Below are 18,898 nucleotides of genomic sequence, written 5' to 3' on the forward strand. Positions count from 1 at the left end.
ATTACATACTCAGTGGCTTTTGTTTATTGAATGTAAGAACTGAAGGTAGAAAAAAAAATCAGGGTTTTGGTCAGCAGACAAGGTAAGACATCCCATTCCTTCTGTAGGCGCTCTGATGGAAACGAAACGTGAATCCGTTAAAATCAATTCCATTGAAAACTAGGGTGTTAATCCGTAATTAACACTACATACCGTGTGTCTGTAATTGTATCTTCTGATGGCCTCTCGGATGTGACAAACTTGGATGGCCCCGCTGGGAGGTTCTGCGGTTGCAGGAGAGCTCTGGAGAACAATCAACTAAATCAGGGGTCTTAAACTCAGTTTTATAGGGAGCGATCAGAGATGGGGTCTGGGGGAGTTAGGGCCAAGAAAATCTTGTAAAAAACATTCTACTGTTCTCAAATGTTTTTTTTCTTCCTACATAAAACAAGTTATAAAAATTTAGTAAATGATAAGTCAGATTTTTCAGCCAATCAGAACGCAAGGCAGACGACAGCCCAGCCCCTTTTGTATCTCAAAGCATGACATGCTAGCAGGTTCACGATCAACTCAATGCGCATAGGATCGATGGAAAATGAACCAAAATTATTTATTCTAAGTGTTTTATTTTTATCATGCTGAGGTTCGATCAGTTAGTTCTCAGTGAGAGAAGTTTGTAGGTTACTGTGGCCAATTTATTTCCACTTTGAGTATATCACCGCGCCCTCGTTTGCATGTTACAAATACAAGCGAAGGTGGCATTTCGTAATTAAAGTAAAAGGTGTGAATTATGGGAAAAATAGGATTCAATTTGTGATCCAGGATATCAAATTTGATGGAACCCGTGATAAGTTCCTCGCCGAAAACTCGGCAAAAAATGGAAATGACACCACTTGCTTCATAAATTTGATTTACTGGATCACTCATTGTATATCCTCTATATGCCATTATCTCGCAAAAATTTGAATTAGTTTCTATGTTTAGTTGGTACGGGGCAGACATGGGACCAAGTCACACATGTGCAAGTCTCAAGTAAGTCTCAAGTCTTCACCTTCAAGTCCCAAGTAAGTCCCAAGTATTTTTTTCTTGGGCAAGTCAAGTCACAAGTCAAGTCCCGAGTCTTAGATTGCCAAGTCCAAGTCAAGTCACAAGTCATAAAAACAGCGACTCGAGTCCAAGTCACTAAGTCTCAAGTCCCCATGTCTGGTACGGGGGTTCTGACTTCCCCTTAGATCGCCAACATTTTAGATCCACCCTTACTAGGTGAGCGTCTTTGCACACCTTGATGTCAAGAATATAACTGTAAATAATGATTGAGTCCCTTTTCTACTGTCTATTGGGCTACGTTTGCATAATCCAGAAGAAATGATCCCAGGAATAGCGACGTCGCTGCTGTTTCAGCCGCCCTATTTGCTCCCTGTGTGATACATGGATACCGTAACTATGGTGTGCATGGCTCAGCACGCGCTGTCGGATCCATTTTTGTCCCCCGGGACGCAAGTCTGGTCACATTTCTGTAGACATTAGCAGTTAGTGTTGTGGTGCCTGAACTACGGCCTGCGTGCTACATGCAACTCGTCATGCTATTTAATCAGGCTCGCAAAACGAAAAGGGTAAATATAAAATTGTATTACTAATGAGAAATTGTTTTGATGCAACGCCTTTCCCCAGTGTTTGTGTAATCATACTAGTTATTCTTTGAGAAGTAAAATAAAGGTACCTTGAACCTCTATTTGGATTTACAAACTGCAATTCCCTAGTTATCCCTTGCTGTATCAGTTGACTTATCACGGTTTTGCTACTTTGCATATTTTCATTGTGCAATGTGTTCTGCATTCTGATTGGCCAAACGGGAAGGTGCATTTATCACCAACAAAAGTGGACTTGTCCAATTGCTAAACTTGCTATGGGACCACATGCAGTTGTGTGGCACTCTCTAGTGGCCCCCATGCACTTTTTGAAAAATCTTTGATAATAGAAAAATATATGGTTTATGTAGGACACAACCGAAAGGTTAATGACGTTCACATGATGGCGGCACAGTATTCTGTAAAGTGGATTGGCTCCTTAATCCATACAGTTGTACCATAAAACAGCAAAATTCATTATAAAAAGAATTTGACAGTACAGAAGTTAATTATATAAAACAATAGAAATAACTTATGAATACTTGATTATTGCGGGACATTTTCAAAAACAACCCCTGCGAAAAACGTAAGATTACTGTATCCTTCATATTTGATATACTTTGTTTTCACCTTTTTGCGTTTCCTCTGCCGGGCCCGTCCATCCAGGCTTCCGTTGCCTTGTAGTAGGGGCTTGGATGAGTGGGAGGAGCTAGGAGTAGAAGGAGGTGTGGCCTCAGGGGAGTCCGATTCTTTCTTGACCTGTTGGGCAGGTAATGTGGATGTCAATCCAAATAAATAAAAACAAGCTTTTTGTTATAGAATGTGCTTTCGATGTGTGCTTGAGAACCTCAGCATGTGTGTTGTAGTGTATGTGACTCGCTGAGATCACGTGATTGACAGCACTGGTCTTTGCCACCATTTCCTGCTTGACCAGAAGAGACAGGTCCACAATCTGCAAACATGTTTTAGGAAACATTTTAAGGGTTGGACGAATAGTTGGACCAGAGGACAAACCGAACAGACTTATACACCTGTGCGACAGTCTCGTAAGCCAGGTAGGACAGGATCTCCATGGCGACCACATTTGGTTTGAGCTCCAGACTGCTGCAGTCCAGCCACTCCCGGAATTTGGATGCTTTCTTGGCTGCTGACAAATTGGAAAATGTGTAAAATATCAAAGATATAGAGCAAAATCCGGATTACGGGGCACACCTGCCTAATAGCTCCATGCGCCAATTTAAGGAGCAAACTCAACAATTTATTTTTTAACAAGCTGCACTGGATTTTAAACTGCGAGCTTAAACGGTCACAAAAATGAAGTCATTCAATTTTTTTGAAAAATCACGAGGGAAATGTCTAGTACAGAAAAATCACACACACTTTGTCGCAATTGAGACACTCATTTGTGGACTCTGAATCCTAATCAATTAGCGCAGCAGTCAATACTAATTAAATTGATTCACGCAGGGGGGTTGTTAACAAAAATATTCTCAAAACAAAACTGTGGTGTGTAATGACAAAAATTCAGAAGCCTGTTCAATCACAACAGCTTGTACCCATGCTAGGCCCTGTGACTGATCTTAAGCTCTACCATTGCCTCCTTGCGCACATGACAAACTGATAGAAAGGAGACCAAGTATTGCTACTAGTTCATGAAATATACATGCCAAAACTGGTTACTAAGGAGGGGCACACACTGATTATCGGGGTCACAGGATTTGGACCGATAAAGACCTAATATTAAGTCACTTCTCGGCCCGGTCACCTGCTGCCAAACTAAAATATTCAATCAGTCAACACTTCTCGTTAGAAAGATTCCAAGCATTTATCGATAATGTTTTTTTTTTTTTAAGAGATTTAAATTAGAGAACTTATAAAAAATGAATTTTCTTTACTGCTCAACGGTTTAAGAACATTTTGTTGTGTTTATAGTCAAGTCATTTTTATTTGTATAGCCCTTAATCACAGAGAGTCTCAAAGGGCTACACAGGTTATTGCACAGACTATTATTTCAGACTATTATTACACAATCCCCTGATCTGGCACCAACATGAGGCCAAGGAAAAACTCAAAAACCTCAACATGAGGAAAATGAAGAAACCTTGAGAAGGGACCGCACATGTGGTATCCCCCTTTCAGGATTACCAGACAGCAAAGGATGTTGCAATTACAAATAATACAGAGATATTGTCCACAAAAAGTATAGGTTATTCATATGCTATAGAGTAGAAGTGTTAAGCTTAGATTTAAACATTTCCACTGAGGTTGCAGATCGGATCTCAGGGGGAAGAGCATTCCACAGCACCGGTGCCTGGATGGAGAATGCTCTCGAACCTGCGGAAAACTTCTTGGCTCTTGGAATCACCAGTAGACCGGCGCTTTCAGAACGAAGGCTTCGGACCGGAACATAGGGGGAAATCAGATCTTCATGCTACTACAACACTTTTTCACAATGACAAATAATATATATTTTTCAGAAAACACACTTATCAAATTTAGAGATCAACAATTGCTTTGGCATAGAAAAAAATCTAAAGGTTACAACTGTCAGCCATGAGTAAAAAGCGTAGAGGAATTATTTCAGCACATCGGCGGCCACCGGTGGCATTAGTCTATCACACTGCTCTGGTGTGATTTTGGTCCATTCTTCTTCCAGCCTCCTCCACAATTCTATGGTTTCTTTGTCACCAAGGATTTTCCAGAGGTTCTCAATTAGGTTGAGATCAGGACAGTGGGGAGGCAATGCCATTAATTCAGTGTTTTCACATTCTTGCGAAATCTATACCCGTTGTGCTGTGTGACATGGTGCATTGTCCTGCGTGAAGACTACAAGCTGATTGAGCGATGAACGCAAGTAAGAACCATATAATAATAATAATAATAATAATAATAATAATTTCCTTGTATTGTCATTCTGTGTAACAATGTACACAGAACGAAATGTCGATTGCACCTGACCCGTTGTAGCGAGCCGATGCAGCCGCAGCCAACAGAGGGCGCCGCCGACCACTTTTTAAGTCTTAGGAATGACTCATATGCTGTTGAAGAAGGTTCTGATTAACATTTGCATTCACCCGGCCATGTAGCTGTACAAGAGGCACAACTCCTGTTGCAGAACACATGCCCCAAACCATGACACTTCCTCCTCCACCTTTCACTGACTTCATTTTACACACATTGGGTTTAGTCTTTCTCCATTCTGTTGCCGAACATAATGCTTCCATCAGACTCAAGTAAATAGAAATTGTTTTCATCACTGAAGTGAACTCTGGACCAGTTCACCTGTGTCCACACAACATGCTCCTCAGCAAAGCTCAGTCTAGCTTTTAATTTTTTTTTTTAGATTAGCACCATTAGGAGGGAGACCCCCTTAAAGTGTTGTTTATTTTTTATCAGTGCATTTTAGGCAAAATACAGTTTTTTTTGGTTGTTATGCTTTATCCATTTTGTGAAAAAGTGTTATAGCATGGTATAGCAGCTAAATTATTATTATTATAGTACTGTTCTCAGCGAAGGGATGCTGCTGGAAATGTGAATTTCCCTTAGGGGATGAATAAAGTATCTATCTATCTATCTAAAGTATTTATTTTTTTACAAGTTGTTATAGCAATACTTGATCTATCAGTTTGTCATGTGCACAAAGGATGGGAGAGCTTAAGATCAATTGCATGTCTCTGCATGTGTACAGGATGTTGTGATTGTAGGGCCTTCTGAATTTTAGTCAGCACAGTACATTGAGTTTTATTTTGAGGATGTTTTGGTCGCATTTGTGCATATATGTTAACGCCAATTTTATCAACATTTACGGCTGTGCTGGTTGATTAAGATTGACAGCCTAGCAAACCAGTGTCTTAATGGCGGCACCATTTTTTGTTTTTTCTTTCACGAGTTATTAGGAGACTTAATCCCCCGATTACAACCCATAATGCTAAGCAGGGAATCAATAGTGACCAATTTTCTAAATCTGAGGTATGAGTCGCCAGGGATCGAACCTGTGACCTTCGAGTCTCAGGGGAAGCACTCTACCACAAAGCCACCAAGCTGTATTTTCAAAGGGTTTCGCATAAAGCCAAAATTCTATTTACCAAAGCTAAGTTGTCGACTCTCACAGTATTCCGCGTATTGCGTCTGGTCCATGGCTCTGGTAGCACGTTCCTGCCGCTGCAATCCCATAATAACCCCAATTAGAATCCAAACCCCGAACATGTAAGGGCTTGTCGCCATAGCAACCACCTCCATCCTCTCTTGCTTGACAGTGTCCATCTCCTGCCGCTCGGCCAGTGAAACCAACTCGCCTGTGTGGTCCAGCCACTGAAGGTAATCCTGAGCCAGACGTTGACGGCGCTGGTTCCCCCCGGCAACCGTACCCACTGAACCTGAAGAGGAGTCCCAGTTCGTGAGAATTGGTACTTTCAGACTTGATAGGTACCATATTTTCCGGACTATAACGCTCACTGAAACACCCGATATTGGCCAGAAATTTGAAAGTGCACCTTATACAACGGACAAGATTGGAAACATGCAGTATTTCAACATTCTGTTTTCTCTATTCTCCAACAGTCGTTTCTAGCACCGTACAAATGTGATAATGACATAAAATGCAATACATTTTCATATGTCTTCTGTATCACTTGCGGTTTAGTGGTTAGGTTTCAGTGGTCTTACCGCTGCCACCCTGGTGTAATTCTTGTTGCATATAATGCTTTGCGATTGGGGTCAGCGTCATTTTCTGACTGTTCAATCATTGCACTTGTATATATCGTAAGTGTATAAAGTGTGCAACTGTTATGCATTAATAAATAGCATTCACTGTAGTTTCAATCTCATGCGCCTTATAATCAGGTTGGCCTTATAGTGCGGAAATTATGGTAAGTGGAAAAAGACGCCAGAGGCCCACCTGGCTCCTGCTGCCCTTCGTCGTCATCCAGGCCCTTCAGAAGCTTCGATTTGTAATCTCGAAACTGGAGATATTTCAGCAGCCTCGAAACCTTCGTCTGCACACAGAGTGCATTATTTGACCACAAGATGCCACTGTATTGTGTTGTGCCGCTGAAAACGAGTGATCAAAAGTAGAAAGAAAAATACAAACTGGAGACTCAAAGTGACCTACCGCACTATTTTTCTGCTATTTGTAGACATGCCCTTTACGAGTTCATATAATTTAGCATACTGTTAAAACAAATATATTTCTTTCCTTAATTAAATGAAGGTTTTGTTTTACCACTGGAGGGCGCTAACACACACAAACTGTCCTTTTACATCTGGAAAGCATGTTGGGAAAGCATTTTAACATTTGTAATCAGGAAAAATACACAAAAAGACTTTGAAAATAGACATTGTTTTTTAAATTACATTTTCTTAAACTAATTCACAAGACCTATTTTTTTAAATATATTTAATAATTTATCTCATGAAGAGTACTTTTAATTTCCAATTCACTCAGAGCAGAGAATTAGTTCTCCAACAATTTTATCTTTTACTTATTTCAATTTTTCTATATTTACCCGACCCTTTAAAGTGTTCACAAGACTTTTCCCCATGATAACGTAAAATGTAAAAAAATAAGGATATTATCTGCTGGAGTAAACATTTACCAGTGATCCACAATATTATTCCTTTTTTTACCATTAATAATTATTTTAACCTAAATCTCCAAAAGGTATTTTTTTCAGTTTACTTTTTACTTGTTTTTTTACAATCTTTTTCTCCTTAAATTGTTAGCAAGACATTTTCCCAAGATATAGTAAAATGTAAAAAAGAAAATAAAAACTGCTTTTGCCAGAAAAAACATTTAAAAGTCAAGTCAAGTCAAGTCATTTTTATTTGTATAGCCCTAAATCACGAAGAGTCTCAAAGGGCTTCACAGATTGTTACACTATATTACACAAACTATTTTCAACCGACAAGAGGAGTAGGTTATTCGTATGCAATGGAGTAGAAGTGAGTTTTAAGTTTAGATTTAAACATTTCCACTGAGGTTGCAGATCGAATCTCAGGGGGAAGAGCATTCCACAGCACCGGTGCCCGGATGGAGAACGCTCTTGAACCAGCAGAAGACTTCTTTGCTCTCGGGATCATCAGAAGACCAGCACTCTCAGATCGTAGGCTTCGGACCGGGACATAGTGGCAGATCAGATCTGAAAGATAAGAGGGAGCAAGTCCATGTATGATTTTGTACAATACTAAGAGAACTTTGAAGTCACATCTTTGGCTAACTGGGAGCCAATGCAGGTTAGCCAAAATCGGTGTTATGTGATCGTACTTTTTTGTCCTGGTTAAGAGCCTCGCTGCGGCATTTTGTACTAGCTGAAGAGACTTGATTCTGGACTTCGGGAGACCGGAGAGTAGTGCATTGCAGTAATCGAGACGGGAGGTAACAAATGCATGAATTATTGTTTCCGCATCAGACTGAGACAGTATTGAACGGATTTTAGCAATGTTGCGAAGATGGAAGAAGGCAGTTCTAGTAATTTGCTTTACATGCATCTCAAAGGATAGATCAGGGTCAAATATGACACCTAAATTTTTAACTGAGTCACTCTGTGTGATGTGACATTTGTCAATGTTCACAGCAGTTTTTGAGAATAAGTCCCGGCATTTAGAAGGACCAATGACTAACATTTCAGTCTTTTCAGAGTTAAGACGCAAGAAATTGAGTGACATCCACTCTTTTATCTCAGTGAGACAGGCCTCCAAATTTCCACAGTTTAGTGTGGAAGATTCCTCCAACGGAAGATATAGTTGAGTGTCGTCTGCATAGCAATGGAAGCTGATATTGTACTTGCGAATAATATCACCTAATGGAAGCATGTAAATGTTGAAAAGTAGGGGGCCGAGCACTGAACCCTGCGGAACACCGCAGGTAACATTAAAGGGCTCAGATGTCGTTTCACCATATTTAACACAGTGCGTCCTATCTGAGAGGTAGGATTTGAACCACGAGAGGACAGCTCCTGAGAGACCAATCCATTTTTCCAACCGTTCTAGTAGGATATTGTGGCGCACTGTGTCAAAAGCAGCACTAAGATCCAGCAGCAGCAAAAGTGATGAAGCGCCAGAATCCATTGACATTAGGAGATCATTTGTTACCTTGATCAGAGCTGTCTCAGTAGAGTGGTTAGCCCTGAATCCTGATTGCATGGATTCAAAAAGGTTATTCTCCGATATGAAAGCATTCAGCTGCTGTGCCACTACTCTTTCGAGTACTTTAGAGAGGAAAGGTAGGTTTGACACAGGTCTGTAATTACTTAATATTTCTGGATCAAGGTTGGGTCGTTTCAGTGTGGGTTTAATAACGGCGGACTTAAAAGCTGCTGGAACTACACCTGAGGAGAGTGATGTATTTATAATATTTAGAACTGAAGGCCCAAGGACGCTAAAAAGACTTTTAATAAGTGAACCTGGGAGCGGGTCGAACTGGCAAGTCGTCGGTTTGGCCGCATTCACCACTTGTTTGAGATCATCAAGTGACAGTTCACTAAAACCGGCCATTTTCCCAGGGCAGCCACCCTGTCGTGCATCTGTAAATTTCAGTCCTTTAATACGTGTGGTACTAACAATATCTTTTGCAATTTCTTCCTGTATGCATTGAATCTTCTTAGTGAAGAAGACCATTAACTCCTGAGCAGAGTGTGTCGAACTGTCTGCGATAGGCTGTTGCCTTGTAAGCGATGCTACAGTGTCAAAAAGGGCTTTGGAGTTGTTCTTTTGAGACGCAATCACCTTCGAAAGGTAGGCCGATTTTGCAGAGGCAAGGGCCGCTTTATACTTTAACAAGCTGTCACACCAGGTTTGATGGAAAACCTCAAGCTTGGTAGCGCGCCATTTTCTCTCCCATTTCCTGCATTCTTTTTTAAGGGTTCTAGTTTCATCAGTAAACCAAGGTGTGCGTCTTTTAGGACGTGATTTTAGTTTTATGGGCGCTATTGAATCCAGCACACTAGTCAGGGTGGTATTGAACTCATTCATGAGTGAGTCAATCGAGCCATTGTATTTAGGAAAGGACGCAACTGCTCCAGGAAGGAGTTCCAAGAGCTCAGAAACTGTGCCAGTGCTTATATTGCGTCCGCTAAATCCCTCAGCTTTATTAACTCTACATTTAGTTAGCACCTCAAATGTCACTAAATAATGATCAGAGATAACAGTAGTACACGGTAGCACCATAATGTTTGAGGTTAAAACTCCTCGAGTCAGAATCAAGTCTAGCGTGTTCCCATTTTTATGGGTTGGCAAGTCAACCAGTTGAGTAAAACCAAATGCATCAATTAGAGAACTAAACGCAATAGTAAGTGAACTGTGTGGGGAGTTCATATGAATGTTAAAGTCTCCCATAATTATAATTTTGTCTGCATAGGTTACTAGTTCAGACAAAAGTTCAGCAAATTCGTCTAAGAAAGTTGTGTATGGCCCAGGTGCACGATAGATAGTTATTACATCAATTGACAATTGAGGGGACCGCATCACAAGAGCCTCAAACGTTTTGTAATTATTAGAGGTACGTGTATTAAATTTGAGCGATTTTTCAGAGATTAGCGCAACACCACCACCCCTTTTCAGCGTGCGTGCTATATGACTACTCTCGTAGTCTGGGGGAGAGGCATAATTTAGCGCTAAGTGCTCATCCGGGCGTAACCACGTTTCACAAAGACCCATACAGTTAAGTTTATAATCACGAATAATGTTATCAACAAGTAAAGCTTTTGGAGCAAGCGATCTAATATTTAACAGACCAAATTTCAGCTTTGCTGAATCATTTGACTTAGCTGAACTCTTTGTAGTCTTTGTCGAGATCTTCAAAAGCTCCCGGCGTTGTGGCCGTTCGTGAGCGCTGAGTTTAAAGCGTCGGTTGTCCGGCGAGGAATGAATGGTGGAATTAGTTACATCCTCGCGTCCATCCTCGCGTCCATCTTGCTGCTTGGACTTCACACGCTTCACACATCTACCTGCACGGCAACCACGTTTCTGTTTCCTTTCTTTACGGGGCCGCCGCCGTCGTTTATTAAGAGGAATAGCTGTCCACAAGGATGCCGGGTCTCTTTGAAGTTCGCTCGGTATATCATAGGCGTTATAAAAAGTGCCCGAAAAGTCGAAATTTAGACGCCCACCCAACCGAATAAGTTCGTCCCTACTGTAAGTGTTTTTGGCCACACATGTGTCCAAAAGTGAAAGCAAAAAAGACAAGAGAACGGCAATAAATAGAAGATTAGCTGGACAACGAGCCGCAAGCATGTATCCATGCGCCGCCATGTTGGATGAACAAACCCGATGACACCTGGATTATGAACCGTCTCATCAAACAGCTAACTGACATGGGTTTTCCGAGAGATCCTGCTGAGGAGGCATTGAAGAGCAACAACATGAATCTTGACCAGGCCATGAGTGCTCTGCTGGAGAAGAAAACTGACCTAGACAAGCGTGGCATGGGCATCTCTGATTACAGCAACGGCCTGAACAAGCCACTGATGTGTCGGCAAGGCCCTGAGCATGATGTGGGCCTGTGAAAGGGTCCAGGAAATATCTTACCCAAAATATATCCTTTTTAACCCCAAATAATTATTTAAACTTAATTCTCCTCCGCTATTTTTTAAAAGACTTTTTGAATTTACTTTTTATTTATTTTTCCAAACCTTTCCCCCCTTGTAAATTGTGACTTTTGCCCATGATAAGGTAAAAATTATATTAAAAAATGAGGATGTTTCCACGTTTTTTTGCCAGAGAAAACGTGTTTCTATTTTTTTTTTCAACAAATGTTTTCTTTTTAATCCTAAATGATTATCTTAACTTTAATCTCCCAAGCTATATTTTTCCATTATTCCTTCTACATTTGACCTTTCCCAAGCCTTATTTTCCCCATGTAAATTGTTAGCCATATTTTTTAAACATGATGAAGTCAACAGTTAAAAAAAACTTTAAGAAAATATTTTCCCAATTTATTTCCACATTATTTTCCCAAAGAAATACATATTTTCACCAGATGTATTTTTAATCAGAGAAAGATTTTGTATTTGTCTAAAAAAGTTTGAACCCAAGAAAAACCTCAATTTTTTGCATTTCACTAGACTTGCGTTTGCTGTGCTGACCTTGTCTCTCCGCATCAGGAACAGGATGTCTTCCGCGGCAATGACCCTTGACCCCCGAAGTGTGGCGCCTTCGCTGGCCTGATGGAGCTAAATTGATGGTTAAAAGTCACAAGCTATTACCCCCCAAAAAAGGACACGTGCAAATTAAAAACTGCAAATAAAACTGTCAATCTTTTAGTACCACTCCCCTTCTCCTGGGGCAACAGTGAGTCCACATATCGGATGATGTCAAAGTGCATCATCTCTAAATCTCACTTTTCTTAGAGATTTTTCAAGAGCTTTTACAAACAGTTCCATGAAAAAAATTACCAGTAATCAAGTAAGTATATTTTCATAGAACACATCATTTTTTTCTGTGTTGTTACCATGGTGATGAGCTGAGTGTGCACAATGTTCTCCACCAACGCTGCAGTCTCGTGCATCGCCTTGCGAGTGTCTCCCAAGGCAAACCTGCCACAAAGGTGAGTCACACACAATCAGAAAAAACTCCCATTTGCATGTATAGAAAGCAGTTCAAGGACAAGCCACAAAAGTGGAAACCACATCCTTAACATCCACTCTCCCCTTTCCCCGGCCCGCCTCCTCTGTACCGCAGTTGGCCGTTGCCAATCGCGAAGCCCGATTGGCTTTGAGGTTGAAAGGTTTGTACTGAGGCTTGGGGTTCGGTTTTGGGGTTTATTCGGTTGCAAGAATCTCCGACCACCAACAACCATCCAGGTGAGGATCACACACATACACAAGCTAGCTGGGTATAGCAGAATGTTAACCTTTTTGCTAAGTAAAAAATGTATATACTAGATACATTGAAAATGGGTTAATGTACTGTTTACGTCTGTGAGAATACAATGGGATCTGGTTCATAAATTTTGAATTAAAATCAAAACACGTAAAATCACCTTGTTTTACAGAGGTATAGGTTAAATCTATAAATCTTTACATTTTCCTTGCCTTTTGAGCCATCAGACCGGCACCTGGACCTAAAACTTGCCATCACCTCGAACAGGGATGGTCAAACCACAGCCTGGGGGCCAAATATGGCCCATCGGGCTTTTTAATCCGGCATTCCAAATAAAAATAATCCAAACATAATGATAATATATATGACAGGAAATAATTCACACTAATGACATTTTTTTGTCTTTTTGGAGCCACCCTTGTCCCAGATGTACCTACATTTCTTTTGTACGTGATGTTAATTTAGTTATCCTATTCATCAAAATATTTATCAGATTTTGTGCCAAAAACACACACAAAAGCTACCCCCATTTAAATTTTATTATTATACATTAAAATATGGTGCTTAAAAAGGCATATGATACAGTTCCTTTGCGTTAATTCTGAGAGCTACAAAAACAAATTGATTAACCAGTCTATCATTAGAGCAAATATAACATCAGCATATATATGTATGAATTAATTCATGAGATAAATTGAGTAAGCCTACATTATCAATCAATAATTTTTTCCCAATTCTTTTAACCGAATGCGGCCTGCAGCTCAAAAAAATTGCACACCCCTTATTTAGAGCCTGGTGCGTTGGCCATGATTTTAAAAAGGGAAGCTTGTCGTTGCTGTCAATTGGACTTTTTGGATCATGTCATCCATCCATCCATTATCTGCACCGCTTATCCTCAGTAGGGTCACAGGGGTGCGAGAGCCCATCACAGCCATCCTCGGGCAGTGGGCAGGGGACACCCTGGACTGGTTGCACACAGGGACTGACAACTCACTCGATCATTCACACCTACGGACAATTTGGACCGGCCAATTAACCTGACATGCATTTTTTTGGGAATGTGGGAGGAAACCGGAGTGCCCGGAGGAAACCCATGCAAGCACGGGAGAACATGCAAACTCCACACAGGAGGTTCGATCTCATGACCTCAGAACTGCATACGCGCTAACCACTGCGCCGCCGTGCTGTCCTGCATCATTTCAGTTATTACTTATGTTTATTGTTGATGTTGAATATTGTCTGGTAATGCTCTCGCAACATCCATTGCAGCCTAGTCATCATGTGCATCCCCTTCATGAGCTCTTAATTCATCTTATGCTAAGGTCTTTTTTTAGTCTTTCCTTGCAAGTTTCAGATCAGGGGATGTTATAATGATGGTCTGTGTAGCCCTTTGAGACTTTTCTTAGTAATTAAGGGATATTCAGATAAATGTAAGTGGATTTTTTTAATTAGGTTTTTCAAATCATTAGCATAGAGTGAGTTTGATTAACAGGTTGCCAAGATGACACATTCTAAGGTTGATAGCTTAAAATAAAGAGAGAATAGTAAGACACGTGACATATCTGGTAGAAAGCCATCCTACATAGTATGATGAATTTGTGTTTTGTGATCATGTGCTCATAAACAGGCTGAAATGGCTTCAAATGGTCTTTACAGTGGCACCAGCCCCATACTCTTCCCAGGTCAGTGATAATCAGAATTTGTTAAATCAAACCATTTGCGTCAGGTCTCCAACCAAGATTACATGTATGTTTTGGCATGTGCATGTCATACATACATCATGCCCTGTATCTCTGGGATGAAACTGGTTTTCGATGCAGCAGGACGTTCTCGGGAGCTGGCGTTGGTAGATCCAGACATGATAACTCTTCTCGACCAATCAGAAACTGTGATTTCCTATAAATACATATGAAGACATTTTAGGGTATAACAACAAAATCATTTTTATCGTTTTCTGAAATTGCAAGCACTTAGTTTTTTTTTCCATTTACCTCAGTTGACCTACATAACTGTAAATCACGTTTGTGGTTTGTTTTGTGTTCACAAATAGATCACACTTCATCTTTAAACACTCAAATCAACAACATAGCTCAGCAGTATTACAGACACACACACACACATTGACAGGTGTTTTGACCGCACTGCTTCCCCTCCGGTTGTGAAATCTGAATAATAAAAAGGACGCCGTTCCTCTTCATTCAAAAACTGCGGTTTAGTTGAATTAAGCCTCCATATAGAGGAAGAAAACACCAGGCAATGACAAAAACACAAGGCAAGGTATCAAAGAACAAAAAATGTAGGAAGAGGTTAGTCTAAAGGTATAAAAAAACAAAAATGTAGGAAGAAGTTAGTCTAACTCACTAAAAGTAAAGCTGTCCGACACTTAAGCGCTATAAATGCAGACCATTTTCGTCTGCGGTTGTCGACTTTCTGTACGTCTGAATGGAATTTCGGCGCGTGTCGATGACGTCAAAATACAGTTTTAAAGAGACAAATAGATCAAAAATACTTTTATATTGAAAATTGTTTTACAACAATATTATTTAATTTAACAAATTCAGGGGTGTTTCTGCACAAAAAGAAAAAAAAATGAGTCCCAGAGAATTGGAATAGACTTGCGTTTGAAAAGCCAACTTAGATGTGACATTTCCCTTAAAATACCACTGAGATGTCATGTTGGAAAAAAAATAATTATTTATTTTCATCGTTGGCCTTTTGTGTTGACAATCAGATATGAAAGTGAAGCATCGAGGTGCTGCGTCTCCATCGAACCTTCACTTGGACATGGACGAAACCGGAGCATGGTGCCGCTATGAGCGCAGCATAGCGCCACCGAGAGGCCTGGTCGTCACCGACAGCCCCAACTTTTTATGCAGCAGCCTGCCACACCACTGGAGGTGCAACAAGACCTTGCCTCGACCTTTTACAGTGAGTCTATATATATTCATGTATATATATATATGAATATCTATGTCAAGATGTTGTAAGCCCAGCAGCTTTTAGTATTAACAACACCAGAAAAACCTTTATCACGTCTTTGGGAACGTCAAGAAAGCATTTGACATGGAAAGCTAACCTATGGCCCACAAAGCAGAAGTACATCATGAGCCAGAAACTAGTTCAGACCATCGAACAGCTGTACAACAATACCAACAGTGCAGTAGTGATCAATGGTACCATTGGAGAGTGGTTTCAAACCACAGTTGGTGTGAGACTAAGCTGAACACTCTCTCCAACTTTATTCAACAGAGGAGAGGATCATGACCAAAACCAAAAACCAACATAAAGGTAAAGTCAGCATTGGGGGATACAACTTCACAAACATCTGTTTTGCTGACTATATTGCTGCACTGTTATGAAAAGAACAGGATCTCAGAGACCTGGTCAATTGCCTGGTCAAAGCAATAACCTGGTGTGGGATGGGAATCAGCACAAAAAAAACAACAAAATAATAACCAACATCCGAAAGGCATCGCCACTAACATCAGAATCAACTACCAAAAGCTTGAACATGTTTGAGAATTTACATATGTTGTAGCTGTCAAATCTGAAGAGGGATCAGAACCAGAAGTCATGGCCAGGATAACTCTAACCACAGCAGCACTTGCCAGACATAAACCCATCTGGAGGGACAAGAACATAGCAGTGAGACCAATGAATCATCTGCTACATTGCCTATGTGACAATGAAATGGTGCGCAACATCATCAGAAGGCGCATTGAACCCTATGAAGAAGTGTTTTTAACTGTGACGAAAACTGCAATGTCAGGGTTTCGTCACAAGATCATCGCGATCTCCCAAGACCATACTCCAGGGTGCAGTCCAAGAGGGCAGGAGAGGAAGAGAGAAAAATAACTCATCCGACAACATCGAGGAAACAACTGGTGCCAATTTTTCCACAACCCAAATCTTAGGCCAGGGAGAAGGAGGAACCTGTCAAGAGTTGCTTCCTTAGAGGTGTTCCAAAGACCCAGGCGGTTAACAGATCCGTGAGCAGTGATTGATCTGTTCATGACCAACATTAGTAACAATGTCACCATTTCTCTCCATCCGGCAGGTAGTTTCACTGGCCAATGATGTTCCGGATGGCACAGTTGTGACGCTAATGGCAGGAAACGACGACAATAGCAGCGCCGATTTACGCAATGCCACGACCATCATGAGGCAGGGACACGCCCATTTCAACGACCTCCGCTTCATCGGCCGCAGCGGTAGAGGTGGAAGGAAAATTCAATGAAGCTCCATTTTGATTGAAATAAAAATGCCACTGGATTTAGAGAATGATACTTTGTGAAGTTTCACTATGCTGAAATGAATATCGTCACCCGTTCACCCATTTATTCCTTCAGGTAAAAGTTTCATCCTGACTATCAATGTTCTGAGCATGCCCCCCCAGGTGGCCACTCTCCACAGGGCTATCAAAGTGACCGTGGATGGACCGCGCACGCCCAGGCGTCAGTTTAATTATTAAAATATAAATTCATAATTTATGTAATTATCAGTGATGTGCATCAGTGTATGTAGTTTTTTTACCTCGGTAGTACGGAATTACTGTCTCTTCTAGGACATCGTCAGAAAGAAGAGTCAGCACTTTTTAGATCCTCCAGTGGTACAACAACTTCAGGTAGAAATAACACTTTTTTAAAAAGTTATCTTTAAGAATTGACTTATTTTTTTTAACTTTCATTTCTATCAAATCTGGATTGATCAAACATCACTTTGGTTTATTGTGCACATTTAGTAACCTCGGTCCTTTCCTCCAGACCTTAGATCCTCTTCCACCTTATGGTCCAGAGAGACGTCCCTTTTGGGTCCGATGGCTACCCTGACGTCTCCCTTCCCTCGGTCTCCCATAATGCACCAGCAGCCTTATCGCCAGCGCCATCCCACCCTGTCATACTCAAACCCATCTTCATCCTACGCCTACCTCGGCTCAGCGGCTCCCCCGCCGCTCAGTCACGGAAGCCCCTTCTGTTTTGGACCCAACCAAGTCGTCCAATCCGCAGAAGATGATAACGGCATGGCGGTTGCGGCATCCCTGAGCGCTTACATAGAAGGAGCGTGTTTTACCCTCAAGGGGGAGGAGTCTGTGTGGAGACCTTATTGAAACATTCCTTGGAAATCAGCCAATAAGACATCGAGTTTTTGTCTGTGTTTTTATTTATACTGGAAAATCAACTTTGTTTTTTGTACAAGCCGCACTAGATTTTAGGCTACAGGCATAAATATGAACTCATTCACGTCTGTCATGATTGCTGATTCGGGGCACCTGCGACTGCCCCGTTGGCACCAGCAGCCCTAGTCGCTGATTGGTTCCCTGACCCTTTTTAAACCCCCGTCTTCCAAGAGGAAGCTGTCAGACCGTCTGCAAATATATGCTTTCAGCTAGGCAAGCTCTGTACCTTCCGAAATTCTCCTGCCCTGTCTTCCTCTGCCTGATACCTGTTGCCAACCTGTTTCTGGACCCATTTCTGCCCTGCTCTTCCGTCCCAGCCATCGACCTGTTTTGCCCTGTTTCCTGCCTGATACCTGTTGCCGACCTCTTTTCTGGACTCATTACCGCCCTTGCTTCCCCGTCCCAGCTATCGACTAGTTTTCCCACTGCCTTCAACTATCCTTGCTCGACACGGAAGTGCCACTTCCCCGTTCCTGCCATCAGCTACCCGACGATCATCGTGGAAGCAAGCACTGTTCTCTTTCTCAATAAAACTGAGTAAAAACGATCGCTAATGGGTCCTGTCTCCGTTTCTGGTCTGTGACACACGTCCATTTTTAACATTTAAAAAAAAACAGCGGGGAAATGTTTAGTAGAGAGGAGTAACACATTGTGCCGCGATTAAGACACACGTTTGTGGACTGTGTCCACAGCTGTCAATCTAAAACAACTAGCACAGCAGTGAATATTGATTAAATTCGCATTAATATATACACAGAAAAAGCCAAATCGCATTGTAAGCAGCAGTTTTAAAAACATAGAAAAAAAAGTAGCTGCATATAGACTGGAATTTCCTTTGTATAAGTATCTCTTTTACAATATTTAGGCGCAGTACTACAGAATAGATACTCTACAGCAGAGGTCACCCATGTGCTGCCCATAGAAGACCCAGGGGGTATGCATATCTCCGACTGAATCCGAAAATAGTTCATTGTGATTTTCTAGGAAATTCAAAAATGTTAACAATGGAAAAAGTTATAGAAAGTGTCTTTTTTCTAACAAATAAGTCACCTTTAACAATTACTGTCTTTTTGTACAACATTTATTCTTAAAGCAACAGTATGTATGATTTGACCACTAGATGCCACTGTATGGTGTAATGCAACTGAAAATGAGTGCTACAAAACACAATGAATAATACAAATATGGAGACTCGAAGTGACCAAACTGCACCATTCTTCTTCTCATTTTTTTGCTCGGCTTTTCACAAAGTTCTTGATTTTCTGGGCTACACTTAGCAGCAAGATGGCGGACAATCATG

The 18,898-nt window shown here is 41.1% G+C and overlaps 2 protein-coding genes across 4 annotated transcripts; one reads left to right on the plus strand and one right to left on the minus strand.

The window, feature by feature from the left end:
* Position 1: 1 nt before the first annotated feature.
* On the minus strand, positions 2-14,881 carry supt3h (SPT3 homolog, SAGA and STAGA complex component). Of its 3 annotated transcripts, none has more exons than XM_088351822.1 (12): positions 14,784-14,881; positions 14,200-14,318; positions 12,052-12,136; positions 11,687-11,773; positions 6,505-6,601; positions 5,841-5,983; positions 5,693-5,768; positions 2,639-2,751; positions 2,455-2,559; positions 2,238-2,366; positions 193-282; positions 2-112 (listed from the first exon to the last, which is right to left on the minus strand). In XM_088351822.1, exons 2-12 carry the CDS (start codon positions 14,280-14,282, stop codon positions 71-73), a joined length of 1,050 nt encoding a protein of 349 aa, XP_088207948.1. In that variant the 5' UTR covers positions 14,283-14,318; positions 14,784-14,881; the 3' UTR covers positions 2-70. The 3 variants fall into 3 exon arrangements, with proteins under 3 accessions (XP_088207948.1, XP_088207946.1, XP_088207947.1); XM_088351820.1 differs by having other exon boundaries at positions 2,639-2,754; XM_088351821.1 differs by lacking the exon at positions 14,784-14,881 and adding an exon at positions 14,542-14,775 and having other exon boundaries at positions 2,639-2,754.
* Positions 14,882-16,663: 1,782 nt separating this feature from the next.
* LOC148353891 (runt-related transcription factor 1-like) lies at positions 16,664-17,926 on the plus strand. The gene is made up of 3 exons (XM_088351824.1): positions 16,664-16,876; positions 16,987-17,046; positions 17,186-17,926. The coding sequence occupies exons 1-3, from the start codon at positions 16,807-16,809 to the stop codon at positions 17,527-17,529; spliced, it is 474 nt and encodes a 157-aa protein (XP_088207950.1). The 5' UTR covers positions 16,664-16,806; the 3' UTR covers positions 17,530-17,926.
* Positions 17,927-18,898: the final 972 nt, after the last annotated feature.

This window comes from Urocampus carinirostris, chromosome 13, assembly GCF_059441175.1.
Source record: "Urocampus carinirostris isolate Australia breed hairy pipefish chromosome 13, RoL_Ucar_1.0, whole genome shotgun sequence".
In the NCBI taxonomy this organism is placed as follows: Eukaryota; Metazoa; Chordata; class Actinopteri; order Syngnathiformes; family Syngnathidae; genus Urocampus; species Urocampus carinirostris.

Bases quoted from the DNA above. Each gene is read 5' to 3' on its own strand.
- supt3h (XM_088351820.1), bottom strand. From the start codon at position 14,282: ATGTCTGGATCTACCAACGCCAGCTCCCGAGAACGTCCTGCTGCATCG. The intron at 11,774-12,051 runs GTAACAACACAG...CCATCAATTTAG, and splicing joins ACACTCAGCTCATCACCATG to CTCCATCAGGCCAGCGAAGG. The intron at 2,755-5,692 runs GTAAATAGAATT...CCAATTTGTCAG, and splicing joins GAGTCGACAACTTAGCTTTG to CAGCCAAGAAAGCATCCAAA.
- LOC148353891 (XM_088351824.1), top strand. From the start codon at position 16,807: ATGCCCCCCCAGGTGGCCACTCTCCACAGGGCTATCAAAGTGACCGTG. The intron at 16,877-16,986 runs GTCAGTTTAATT...TGTCTCTTCTAG, and splicing joins TGGACCGCGCACGCCCAGGC to GACATCGTCAGAAAGAAGAG. The intron at 17,047-17,185 runs GTAGAAATAACA...CCTTTCCTCCAG, and splicing joins CAGTGGTACAACAACTTCAG to ACCTTAGATCCTCTTCCACC.